Source organism: Pinus tabuliformis, chromosome J (assembly GCF_031772625.1).
Source record: "Pinus tabuliformis cultivar Carrire ecotype Pingquan chromosome J, CPIR1, whole genome shotgun sequence".
Taxonomy (NCBI): Eukaryota; Viridiplantae; Streptophyta; class Pinopsida; order Pinales; family Pinaceae; genus Pinus; species Pinus tabuliformis.
The window spans coordinates 1419744520-1419758384 of NC_142295.1; the positions used below are offsets into that span (position 1 = coordinate 1419744520).

Consider the following 13865-nt stretch of genomic DNA (forward strand, 5'->3'; position numbering starts at 1 on the left):
TTTCCGAAGGTGCATTTGGATTTTTTTTGCGTAAAATTGGTGTTCTTTAAGTAGTGTAAGAACTTTGTCCAAATGTTGCAAGTGCTCCTTCCAAGTTTTACTGTAAATTAGAATATCGTCAAAAATTACTAATACAAACTTTCTAAGATGTGGGAGAAATAATTCGTTCATAGTTGCTTGAAACGTTGCTGGTGCATTGGTTAATCCAAACGGCATTACTTTAAATTCATAGTGACCTTCGTGTGTTTGGAATGTCGTTTTTGGTATGTCCTCTTATCTGATCCTAATTTGATAGTACCCTGATCTTAAGTGTAATTTTGAGAAATACCTTGTGCCATGTAGCTCATCCAACATTTTGTCGATAAAGGGGATTGGGAACTTGTTTTTAATTGTTATTTTGTTTAATCCCCTATAGTCAATACATAGCCTGAATGACCCATCTTTCTTCCTTACTAACACCACTCGAGCAGCGTAAGGACTTTTACTTTTCGAGATGATTCCACACTTTAAGAGGTCTTGGATTAATCTCTCGATTTCTGTTTTCTGGTGATGTGGATATCGGTATGGCTTGATGTTGACTGGGTCTAATCCTGCCTTGACTTCTATTGTATACTCAATTTCCCTATTAGGCGACATCTTCATAGGTAGGTCTTGAAATACTTTTTCATGTTTCCTAATTAGATCTTGTATCTCTGGTGACTCTTCACTGGTCATATTTGCAGATAACATTTCTAACTGATGACATTGTACTACATAAGCGGGTGCTCCCTTTCGAATCATCTTCATCATCTGTGATGATGATACAATTTGATTTTCTGGTGCTTGGAATCCGTGTAATTTGTACTTCTGACCTCCCCATTTGAATTTTATAAATTGTACTTGGTGGTTGGCGGCATAAGTACCTAAAGTTCGTAACCACTGGATACCTAAGACTACATCTACTCCTCCTAATGGCACTGTGAAAAACGGAGACTCTAAACTGAAGTCTTGAATCTGCAATTTAACCTTATGGCATTTCCCCACCTTTTCAATCTTCTTACCGTCAGCTACCATCACCTTCATGTTTGGTAAAGGAAATGAAAAAATATTGAGTCTCTTTGCCATGGTTGCATCTAAAAAATTGTGTGTGCTACCAGAGTCGATGAGAACCACTACGTTGTTCTTCTTTATGTGTCCTTTTAACTTTAAGGTCTGAGGTTGTGATATACCTGTCATGGCTGATAATGACACTTGCGGAATACTTTCGTCATCTAATTCTGGTGAGAATTCTGGGGCATCTTCTGTTTCTTCTATGTCAGAATCTTCACTGTTTGAATCATTGGTTGCTTCACAATTATATAGGTTCTTTGGTTCTTTTCCTTTAGCACACCTATGCTTGGGGTCCTACTTCTCACCACAGCACTTGCATTTACCCTCTTTTATCCTTTGCATTTCCACATTAGATTTTTCATCTTCACGTCGATGTGGTGGAACATATCTTGTATTTTTTGCATCCGCATACTGAGGTGTTTTTCGTCTTGAATATGTTTTTTCGGATTTTGACCAAAATATTTGTTCGAATTTCTTTTCGGCTGTTTTTGCTTTTCATCTTACTACTTCTATTGATGAAATGTCATGCCAAGTTCTACTTGTAAATGGGTTTTGAGTCCTGAGATGTATGATTGAATTAGACGAGATTCTGATAACCCAGGTACTCGTGTTACTAAGGTCTCCCCTTCTTGAGTGTATTCGTTCACACTTTCTTTTTGTCGTAACTTGATGAGTTCTGAAAAGAACTCTTCTTCTCTTACACCTTGGAATCTTTTAAAGAAGGCATCTTTAAATTTTCTCCAGCTAATGACGTGTGTTGTTTTTTTCCACCACATATACCAGTTATATGCTTCTCCTTCCATTTTCATGGATGCATGCCTGAGCTTTTCGTCATCGTCATTGATGTCATATATCTCAAAGTATTCTTCTGCTTTGTTTATCCATGCAACATTGTTTTTTTCGTTTCCATCGAATTTAGGCATCTCGACTTTTGCTCTTCGCTGGTATGTTGCTAATGGTTGAGCGAAAAAAGGGTGTTGATTAGTAAAGGTATCCCAAAGTTGCTTGTTTGTAAAGGCTGTGTTACTCGCTTCTTGGCGGGGTGTCGCTGATTATTTTGGGGATTCAACTTTTTCATGAGAGTCTATTGACTTTGTTGAATCTGACGAGATGTGTTCTTGATTCTCTTCACCTTCTTTTAGTAGTTGTTCGGGTGTACAATTCGACCTTTTACACAGAATTTTCAGCATTGTTAAGGCATCTCTGATGTTTACTTCTGTTTGGACATGTTGATTTTCCATCTTTATTTCTATTCGATTTGTCGTATCGTGAAGATTTTTGATTTCGTCAGCTTGCTCCCCAAGCTTGATCTGGAATTCATTTAATCTTTTACTAACCTCGTCGTGGTTGTTATTTATCTTATGCTCCGAATCCAACAATTTTTTTTTGAAAATCTGCCATTGTCATTGTCGACATCGAGCGGGTTTGCGGGGGCGTGTATTTATCTGCCAGTTTATATATATATATATATATATATATTTTAATAATAAAAAATATTATTAAATTAATAATAATATTTTTTTTAAATATTATTTTAATTAATTAATATTATTCACATATATGTAATATTTTTTTATTTATTATTATATAGTTTTAATTCTATATAATTAAATTAATTACATATAATGTGATACGTAATACTTTTTTTTTTTAAATAATCGAATGAATGGACAGTCACATTACAGTGACGTCCCAACCGAATGTCACGTTTCGTTGACTCTTTTGACTGTTCAGAACTTATCGTTTTTTTTTTTTCACGGGGGATGGGTATGCTGAAGACTGTGGATGGGAGTTTGTATGGCAGCGGCGGTTGACACTGCGGGGTGGAATGTTGAGCAGATGATACAGCGAGAGTGGCAGAGAACTGCGGTATTGATACAACGAGGATGTGCAGATCGATCGCAGCGGAACAACGAGGGGTTGCCGACCGAGGGTCGTAGGCTCTGATACCAGATAATGCCGAAAATTCTTGAAAAGCAGTAATATATGTATAAATATTTTATTAAAAGATGAATTATAGATGATGATGATTACAATTGGGGTTCCTGGCTTATATATCGCTATGGACACCCTTTGGGGAAAGGGCATGATCTTATGATCGTGCCATTTTGTCTAATTTAACTGAAAATTAAATAATAAACCTAATCTAACTAATTTTTACATAACAAAAACCATGGATTATAAATTTATAAATTATAGTCATAGACTATAGTCACATCCATATGCTTAGTGTGCGATAGGTATCATATGAGTCGTGCGATAGGTAGATTTAGGTAGTATGTATAGTGTTTAGGTTTTTAAATTTCAAAATTGATTTTTATTTTTTACTATTTAAATTTTAGACTTTGAACTTAGGTTACATTTTTTAAACGTTTAAGGAGCAAGATAGCAAGGGACGTCCTAAAGTCCCCGATTTATCAAGGGATGTTTGGGAAGTCCCCTAAAGGTTTCTGATTTTTCAAGGGATGGCTCGGGGATGACCTGGTAGTCCCCAAGTTCTCGATGGAGTTCTCGACCAATTGGGGATGTTTTTGATGAGTTCCAAACTTCCAAAGTACTCGGATCGTCGGGACGCAAGAAACACCATGAAATTTGGTGGGGACGGGTCCCTGTGCAATATAGGGATAAGGGTTATGATGTCATCTTCAACAGAGATAATGCTTACCTCAAGAACTTAGCTTCTGGATGTATGAAGCAGATAGGTGTGAGGATGAAGAATTTGTACTTCTTGTAGGTTGAGATAGGCGCAACCTTGAGCAGTAAGGTAGGTAGTGCTTAGAGTAGAGATGTGAGGTTTGAGGAGAGAAGAGCTTTGAGGGAATCCTTAGAGTGAGAGCAGGTTAGAGTACCTGAGGAGGAGCTACTCGTTCCCAAGCAAGAGCTTCAACCAATATCACAGATTGAGTCTTTAGCCAGGTGGTAAGAGGGCCACACAGCAGGATGACCAAGAGTCAACATAGGATCAGGAGAAGAGACCAGGATGAGTGGAGTCAGACACTTAGTCAGTGACTCCCAGCATAGGGAGGAGGAGAGCCAAGTGGGCTGATCAGGAGGCCCAAGAGCGAGTTGAGACTCCTAGCTCTATGCTTAGGCAGAGCAAGCAACCACAAAGGTACACTGTGTACATGGCATTGATAACTGAGTTGATAGACTCAGAGCCTTCTTGTTATGAGGAGGCAACCTCTTATTAGGTTTGGCATAATGCCATGGTGGAGGAAGCTTCCTCCATCATGACGAACGATGTCTGGGAGATTGTGCCACGTCGAGAGGGAAAATCAATAGTAAGCTCACGATGGGTGTACAAGGTAAAGGATGGAGCCGATGGAAGTGTGGAGAAGTACAAGGTTAGTGTCTTGGTTGCAGGAACGATGTCAGTTGCCCAGAGGTAGTAGGTGGCAAAGAAGAGTGATTCTTTAGGTACTGCCAAGAGCCTCAGCTGGCATGATATCACATTGTTAGATGCTCAAGATCAGGATCCTAGCAGCATGGTTGGAAGGAACATGTCTTCAGATTAGATTCCGCAGCAGGAAGTCTTCTAGTTCAGAGGGAGCAACTACAACAATGGATAATGTGGTGGTGTTGGAGACAGATCCAGGTGGAGGAGGTTCTTCCAGAAGTACCTTCCTTGCTAAGAGGGAGTGTTGAAAATGTAGTGAGTAAAGGTCTTCTGGCTTGTGCCTTAGCTAGTGAAGACCTCAATTTGTCTTTCTCTAGCATGAGTGCGAGCTCATGAGTTAGACTTTAGTTAGGATGAGTTTATTTCCAGTTTACTGGAATAATCATCAAAATGGCATGCACAGAGTTGAAGCTTCAATTAGGTGGAGTCTTCATCAATTTGACTATAGAATGAGGTGGCAGTTACAAGTTTAGTTAGAGCGAGTTAGTCTTCAGTCTTGATTGAAGGAAGAACGAGTTAAGACTCCAAATGTTGATTGGAGAGAGAAAGAGTATCACTCTCAGTTAACTCGCTATCAGAACTTGACTTCTAAAATTGAGCTGGGCCTTCCTTGCATGCTTGAATTGGGCCTATAAAGAGGAGGACAAAGGCACATGAAATCACAATTTTTGTGAGATCATTCTTTGATTGTGGAGTGCAAAAAATTGAGATCTTGTGTCCTAAGAAATAAGAGATCACAAGTGCCCAAGGATTTAGGAGATTGTGCATGGAATTGAGAGCTTGTGTCCCAAGAAATAGGAGACCACAAGTGTGCAAGAAAATAGGAGGATTTGCGCTAGAGATGATGAGCTGATTTGCACAAGGAAATAGGGATCTAGTGCACTAGGAAACAGGGACCTAATGCCAAAGGAAATAGGCCCAAGTGCACAAAGATCAAGGAGCTTCTAGTGCAAAGATGAAGGAGCTAGGATCAGGCAGGAAGCAGGCAAGTCAAGGCTTCAGCAGGCGAACAATTGTAAGCAGTGATCAAGGTAAGCCGAGATCAATTGTATCAACTGAAATTAGTGAGAAGAAGCATAATGCTTTCTCAGAGAGATTGCTTTGTAATAGATCCAATTGCTCAAGAACAATCAATAAATACCATAACAAAGAAAGCAGGTTTTCCCTTTTGTGTTTCTTGGGTAAATAAGTGTGTCAATTTGTGTGATTGTGTTTTTATCTCTTGATTATTTTCTGCTGCTTATAAGTTGTTAAGAAACTCTGTATCTTGGTGAATGCAAATTTGGTTTCAGTTTTCAGTTCTATTTTCAGTTATTCATCAAAGTTGTTGCATAGTTTCATGGAAATTTAATAGACCTTGTGGGGAATAGTGAAAGGATTTGAACAGAAACCCACATGACAAAACAAGCTTGTTGGAAGGGAGATTAGGGATGATATGGCTAAGTCTATAAGTGGATTCCCGACATTATATATAGAATTACATCATTTAAACTTGTTGAAAAGTCCTAAAGAATCCTTGGATGAACTCAATAAGTTGTTTGGCTCATAAATAGGAAACACTAAATTACTTTAAACAACATTTGTTTGGACTCAAGATAACCAATAGTGAGAGCATGCCCAATCACATAAACACATTTATGAAAATTTGATGAGGATGCAAAGGCGATGTTGTTAAATAGTTACCCTCAAGTATTGTTGTGCTACACTTTTCGAGGTACCTACATTGTTCTTAGAAATAATGATTTTAAACTACTTTAAAGAATTGTTCTTCGGGCTCAAGATAACCAATAGTGAGAGCATGCTCAATCACACAAACACAGTTGGAAAAAGTCAATGAGGAAGATGCAAAGGCAATGTTGTTGAATAGCTTACCCTCAAGTATTGTTTCTCCACACTTTTCCAGGTACCTACATAGTCCTTGGAAACAATGATTTAAGTTGTCTTTGCAGAAGAAAAGCATGTAGGTGTGGCTAAAGAGGAAAATGTAGAAATGACCTTTCCTTTCAAAGGCAATGAAGGTGGGAAAGTTGAGACGAGTAAAGAATGCGTATGTTATTGTTGTGGAACTTGGAAATGAATATTATGTGGAACAAATTTAGTCAAGGGTACAGAGAGGAAAGGTGAAAGTAATTTTATTATTCATCTTCATGATAAGGACGATGACACTGATAATGATGACGAAGTTGTGTTTTGAGTACGAAGCCTAAAAGGTGTGGTGTCTTACTAGGGGGAATTGGAAATGTAGACTATGTGAAACCTAAGAAACCGAATACATATTGCATTCACCCCATAACATCATAAGCGATTATGTAGAAAGAACAATATCGAACAATATCATCAACAGTGCAGTGGAACAATAAAGAACAGTAGAAGAAAAACAAGAACAGTAGAAGAAAAACATACACAATAGAGACACTAGGATTTAGGTTAGATACCGGGGCAAAACCCCACAAGGGGGAAACCCAATCAACTTTTTCTTCTATTAGATATTCATCAATTGTTCAGTTGAGATACAAAGTACAACTATCATGATACAATATCATGGCCACCTAGGCCAATCCAACATACTGTCAGAGAATACAACATACATCATATACTTTGCTGTTGCTGTTATAGAGATTCTATCATCACTGTCATATGGTCATCATAGAGATGCTGACACAACTGTTATCATACATCATTGTCATAGATGCACTGTCACAACTGTCATGGAGAAACTGTCAAGGCATTGTCACAACTGTCATGGAGAAACTGGCATCAAGAGAATGTTAAAGTCACTGTCACATGAACACTGCATGTATCATAAGCAAGATCATTGTCATTATGTACATAAGCAAGGTCACTGTTATACATCAAGAGCCCATATGTATCAAGGTCACTGATATATGTATATGTATATATATATATATATATATATATAGATATATATAGTTTCAATACTGCCATGTCATTCATCCAAGTTACTGTCATATGCAGTCAAATTAAGGATCACTTTTATGCACTAAGGTCACTGTCATATCTGAAATTTCTGTCATGGATAAACTGTATCACATATCACTGGAACATATTTTGATCAAAATCCTTGTCATATGGTTATATATATATATATATATAGAGAGAGAGAGAGAGAGAGAGAGTTTCAATACTGCCATATCATTCATCCAAGTCACTGTCATATGCAGTCATATTAAGGATCACTTTTATGCACTAAGGTCACTGTCATATCTGAAATTTCTGTCATGGATAAACTGTATCACATATCACTGTAACATATTTTGATCAAAATCCTTGTCATATAACCATATGTCTCTGCCATACGAACTTTCATCCAAACCAATAAATACGCTGTCATAAATCTTATATTGACATATATCTTTAGGTGAATGTAAAGGCATGGTTTGTATCTTATATTACTGTCATACTATTGTTTGCCATATGTCAATAGTCTATCGAGCCAAAGGAATAAATATACGAGCCATGACAAGTATACGAACCATTTCATCGAGCCCTAGATAATGTGTGATCCACTGTAACATTGTGAATTTCACCGTGATATGAACCTTAGATAATGTGAAGCCATACGTACCATTCATAACTGTAATGTGAGCCGAGCCATACCGAATACAATTTGAGTCCACTGTAGTGTGATGCGATGCCAGAGATGGAGAAAATTCGAGCCACATAATTTTGTGCCACAGAGAATATAGTGACCTTGCCGCTGAGATTAGAACCTTAGATATATATGAACCATGAGCTTCCAAAATTGCGTGTCTCAGAGATCATTAGTGTGCCACTGTAATTCAAATGCGTGCCTCAGAGTATATTAGCGTGCCACTGTAATTCAAATGCGTGCCTCAGAGTATATTAGCGTGCCACTATAATTCAAACGCGTGCCTCAGAGTATATTAGTGTGCCACTGTAATTCAACAGAGTCTTGGAGATATTCAAACCACAGAGCCTTAGAGATATTCAAGATACATGAGCTACAGAAATGCGAGCCTTAGATGAGGACTAAATCTCCCTTTTGGATATAGATCGAGCCTCTTTTTATTGTCTTCTTCAAGATCGAAAGGGTGCCAATGAAAGGCAGGCTGACTTGTAATCTTAGAGGGAAAACATTTTAAATTTGAATTTGCTCAAAAGTAATTAAATATAATTTTCCATGTTCCTTAATGAGATCTTGGCCCAAATTGATTTGCCTCATTAATTAATAATACTATTTTTCTTTTGTCCAATTCGAATTTTTGTTTTGGGGCAAGATGGGTTTTCCTTGGGGTAACTGGGTTTCCTTTGGGGAAATTTTTGGGGAATTCATGCCGAAGCTGCCCAAATTTCAACACTTTTTGAGTCTAAGGTTCAATTTCTTTCTTGCTTGGCATTACTTGATGCAAGAGATGCACAAATATCCAGTTCACTGGTATATTATGGGCATTGGCTTGGTTTGAACTATCACTTGGAGGATGCAACTTGCAATTCTCATTTTAATGATCATGTTTATCATTCCTACTTCATATTATGCTTCACACTATTTGCTTGTTGGAGGCTCAATAGTTCTCCTTTTCTCAATGAACTTGGGAAATTGCTTTTTATTTGCATTTCGATCAGATTATGCCACAGCTCACTTTCCAATATATTGGATTACTGTAAAGGTTCTGTAGGCAAAAATGCATTGTAAAAAAAATTCACTTTGTGTGTAAGATGGTGTTCTTAGAATGAGAAACTATTTTGGCTCTTACTATATATTTCTAGGATCATAACCTGGAATTTTATGGTTTGTCCTTTATATGTTTTTTTTTTTGTTAATACCGGGAAGGATTGGTCTCCTCCTGGAATGGCGTGGTGGTTGTCTCACTGGGATGTTATCCCCTCACCCGGTTTCAAATCTCATGGGGGGCACCATGGCCTGTCATAGTAGCGCTGGAAGGATAGGCGTCCCGTTGGAGTCTGGGATCCTGACTCCAGTTTCTGGTGGTCTCCGGACGTCTCGGTCCTAGGCTGGACTATGAGTTTCTGATATATGTGGTTTGTGGGCTGTTCCATATATATGGGGAGGTTGCTAATTCCCCATCCAAAAAAATACTGGGAAAGAATGGACATTTTCAGCAATGTACATTTGATGTCTCTTATCAGCATAACCAAAGTAACACTCTGGTTGATTTGGCATTCCGTATCACTTGATTTAGATTACTCCAAATACACCGATGAAATCAGTGGCAATGTATTCTTCCAGTGTTTATGATGTCATAATCATGGTTTGGCATCATTATTTCAATATTTTCTGAAGTATCAATTGCATACCTAGCTTCAATAGTTTTGTCCAGATCGTATGCCTGATGGTTGAGGACAGGTAACTGACAAACATTAATTTTCCTTGTGTAAATAAGGAACAATCTGTACTTTAAGGGGTTGCAACACTTACCTCTGTACTTTATATTTCATATTGAGTTTGTATACTCGATTTTTCAAATTATGTGTGAAGATGTTTTAGCTTATAGCTTTCCCAAGACAATAACTTCTCTAAAAAAAAAAAGGATTAGAACAATTATGCTACGTAATCAAATTTTCTAGTTGATATATTTTATTTTAAATCAGATTTACTAGACTGCCCTTTCTTACATCAAACAGTTTTGACAGGCTTGTGTACCCTCCTGTTCCTCCAATTGGCGGTAGTGATCTCTTTCCGGGCCCTGGGGCTGGCATTTATCCTCACAGGTAGTACACCATTAGCAACTCCCATCTATGAAATCATGTTAATGTAAATGCATGTTAATGTAAATGCTGTAATTAAGGACATTTTTTGTAGAAATGTGCGTTAAAAAGTTCATGTTCATAACACGGGATGCTTAAAAATAGATAAAACGGTGCAGCTTTGGGAAAATCTTTGTTAGGAATTATGAAAAGAAAGGGATTCTTGCAAAATTTCATAGGCAGCTGTGCGAATGTTACTTTTTGAATTTTAACCAAGTAACTAAAACTGTGGTGCAATGTTCTTGGCTGATATTCTAGAGGTGACGTTGGAATTGGAGGTAGCATGCTTTTAGGTAGGTTGCTGTGAATTTTCCTTCGTATAAAACAAAGAGCACAAACTAGTGGGTTTCATAGTTCTCGTTTCAATAAGCATAAACCTTTCTCTTAAAGTCTAAGGACTTCTAGAACTATTTTGTCCGTGCTTAACTGTCCTTTATTTTTCTATTTGCAGGACCTAATGATCCACGATGGCGTATTGGTACAGATGGGGTGGGGGGACCACAGATCCCCGGTGGAATCCGGTATGATGTCATGGTTTTATCATTGCAAATTCCAACTTCAATATAATATTTTCTCCGACTTTCTTCTCTCTATAGTGTCATATTACATGTTGAAGATTTCGTTTCACATAGAGTATGAGTATCTAATATATGAAGAGTAAAACTGTTTCTAAGGACTGGAGGTTATGTTGATACAGGGGCGTTCCACCTGGTGCTAGGTTTGATCCATTTGGACCTCCAGGTGTTCCTGGTTTCGAACCCAATCGATTCATTAGGTACATGTATAAGATTAATAAATAATTGTTTAAAAATTTCCTACATCAGGGTTAAGTTACTCTGACCGCAAGAAAAATCATGCTACCAAATTGCTTATTTCTGTTTATCCTCAAATGTTTGCAGAGATCCACGGCGGCCACCTGGACGTGGCACTCATCCAGATCTTGAACACTTCTCGCCATTTGGGTAGGAGAACGAATGCTGGCATGTTAAAAGTTTGGAAAAAATTTCTACATGTACAAATGTATCAGTTTAAAATTCAGATGACCTGAAAAACATACATAATAAGGTAGTGTCTTGTCGCGAAAGGCTTGTTATCAGTGTCCACTATCCAAATAATTTAGTAGTTTAACTAAGTTTTTTGGCTGGTAGATTTTTGCCACAACCTGCGGTGGATTATGATCAATTACTTTAATAAATCAATTTAAATTTCTCATGCATAAGGAATATATGGTTAATCAGTCATTTTTGTACGAATTCAAAGTGGCCAGTCATTTGAAGTTTTATGTAGCTTCTAAAGGCTAAATTAGTTTCACTTTATATATATATATATATTTTCATCTGAAAATGATAAAATTTTCACTGAGTAAATCTCTTTCTACTAAATTTATAACTTACGAACAATGGGATAGGCAGACGTTTAATACATGGGTGACAGGAACACTCAATTAAGCAATCATTTTTACAACAATTACCGTTATATGCATTTCAACCAAAACAAATGGTCATATCTTTCCCTAGTTAAAGACGAGCATCATATCTTTCCCTAGTTAAAGACGAGCAATGCTTGTGTTAAGGTTCCAAATTTGGGCCAATGACCTCAAGCTCCGTGTCTATGTCAGGTTTGGATTCTAGTTCTTAACTTTGAAAGTACTTATTAGAGACATTTAATAAATTGGTGAGAAGAACACTTAGTGAACCAATCATCGTTACAAAAATTACCGTTCTATAGATTGAACTCAATAAAAGCCAGTGACCAAAGCTGGTTATCATATTCTGCCCTAGTTATTGACGACCAATGTTTATATGTAAGGTCTAAATTTAGGGCAATGTCCTATTTATTTATTTATTTATTTTGTTTTATGTTTTATTTTAACCAATGTTTTTTGTTTTATGTTTTATTTTAACCAATGTTTATCGATGTTTGTTGTTACCTCAAGCTTCATGTCTCCATTAGCTTTGGATTCCAGGTATTTATTTTGAAAGCATTTCTTATTAGGTTTTGATCCTATGTTTTCACTGTGAAAGCACTTATTTTTGGCTGGTAAACTATTTTTTATAGGGACTTTGGGTTAGACCATGTGTACAACTTAAATGGGTAATTTAGGGCAATTTCTCTATTTTTATTATTATTATTTTTTTTACTGATGTTTGTTGTTAACTCAAGTTTTATGTCTATATTATCTTTGGATTCCAAGACTTTACTATGAAAGTATTTCTTATCAGTTTTTGATTCTATGTATTCATTTGAAAGTACTTTGATTCTAGATCTTTACTTTGAAATCATTTTTTATTAATTTTCGATCCTATGTTTTCATTGTGAAAGATTTTTTTGGTTGGTAAACTAGTTGTAGTTTTTGATTCTATTTTTTCATTATGACAGCGCCTTGGATTCTAGATCTTCACTTTGAAAGCATTTCTTATTAGTTTTTTATCCCATGTTTTCATTGTGAAAGAACTTTTTTTTGGTTGGTAAAATACTTTTCTAAGAATATTGGGTCAATTCATGTGTACAACTTGAGTGGGTTTAACAATTAGGAACATTTGTTCTCATTATATGTTATAGGTTCGATTTTGAGAGGGCTGGGTATGTACAATCTCTTAGACTAAACACTCAAATCTTTGGATAGAGGGATATCTTGTTACACAAATAAGGGGTGATACATTATTTTCCCATTTGTTTAGGTTTTGATATGTAATGATAATAAGAACGAAAGATCAACACGTGTCATTCCATTTTCCAATTGGAGACGTAATGTCCCTATGGGGAGATTTCCCTTGGGATGCAATTATGAGCCAGGGTTTTCAATGGATACATGAAAGAATTGAATTTCATAACAACATTAATCTATGAAGCAACAATGATCTTAATTGGATACACAGTAGTATAGTAAATAATTTAAGCAATCAATTGATTCCACAAACAACCGTCAATAAACTAGTGTTGATTTAACAAGCAATTACAGACTTACAAAGATCTACATATATCATCATAAACATAGCTTACCAGACTCTAGGCAATCATCATAGGTTAGGGTCCTGTCTCAGTCCCACTGTCACAAATCATACCAGTCGACCTTGCTTGCTATTCCGTACTGTTAATTACCTTGGATGTTTCAGATTCTAGTAAGCCAAAACACCTTAAATCCTTGTGACCTTCTATTTGTAACCCCTTTTGCTACTCTCGACCTTAGAAATCACTTCATGATCATCCACTGCCATAGGAAATTGATCCTCAACTACCTACTACCTTAGACAGGCTTGTATTGGCGTCTTGTTGCCTCAACAAGCGAGATATAACCCTTCACTGTCTCAGAAAAGGTGGGATATCAACTTCGCTGTCTTAGAGAAGGGTCTCCAACCCTCGTTGCCATAGAGAATTAGTTTCCATCCTTCTCGTTGCCTCAGAACAATGGTCTGCTGTCTTATAGGGTTGATTCGAACCCTCGTTACCACAAACAACTGAGTTTCTAGCCTTTGCTTGCCTCAGAAGATGACTTGCTACCTCAAAGTGATTAATCCAACCCTCTCTGCCACAAAAACTAAAATTCAAGCCTTTGTCTTGCCTCATGAAGATGATCCTCCAATCAAAATTTGATCTTGTAGCAAAGAATGGTGGAGAGATTGTGTAACAT

At 37.0% G+C, this 13865-nt stretch overlaps 1 protein-coding gene across 3 annotated transcripts in view; it reads left to right on the forward strand.

The window, feature by feature from the left end:
* LOC149232657 (putative proteasome inhibitor) overlaps positions 1-11446 on the forward strand; it is a 126608-nt gene extending 115162 nt beyond the window's left edge. For 2 of the 3 annotated variants that reach the window (XM_089379474.1, XM_089379473.1), the window contains 5 exons: positions 10121-10198; positions 10493-10527; positions 10686-10755; positions 10932-11009; positions 11134-11446. In XM_089379474.1, the coding sequence (XP_089235600.1) occupies positions 10121-10198; positions 10493-10527; positions 10686-10755; positions 10932-11009; positions 11134-11200 (328 nt within the window). In that variant the 3' untranslated portion in view covers positions 11201-11446. Of the gene's footprint in view, positions 1-10111; positions 10199-10492; positions 10528-10685; positions 10756-10931; positions 11010-11133 lie in introns of all 3 variants that reach the window. The other variant, XM_089379472.1, reaches the window with a different exon arrangement.
* Positions 11447-13865: the final 2419 nt, after the last annotated feature.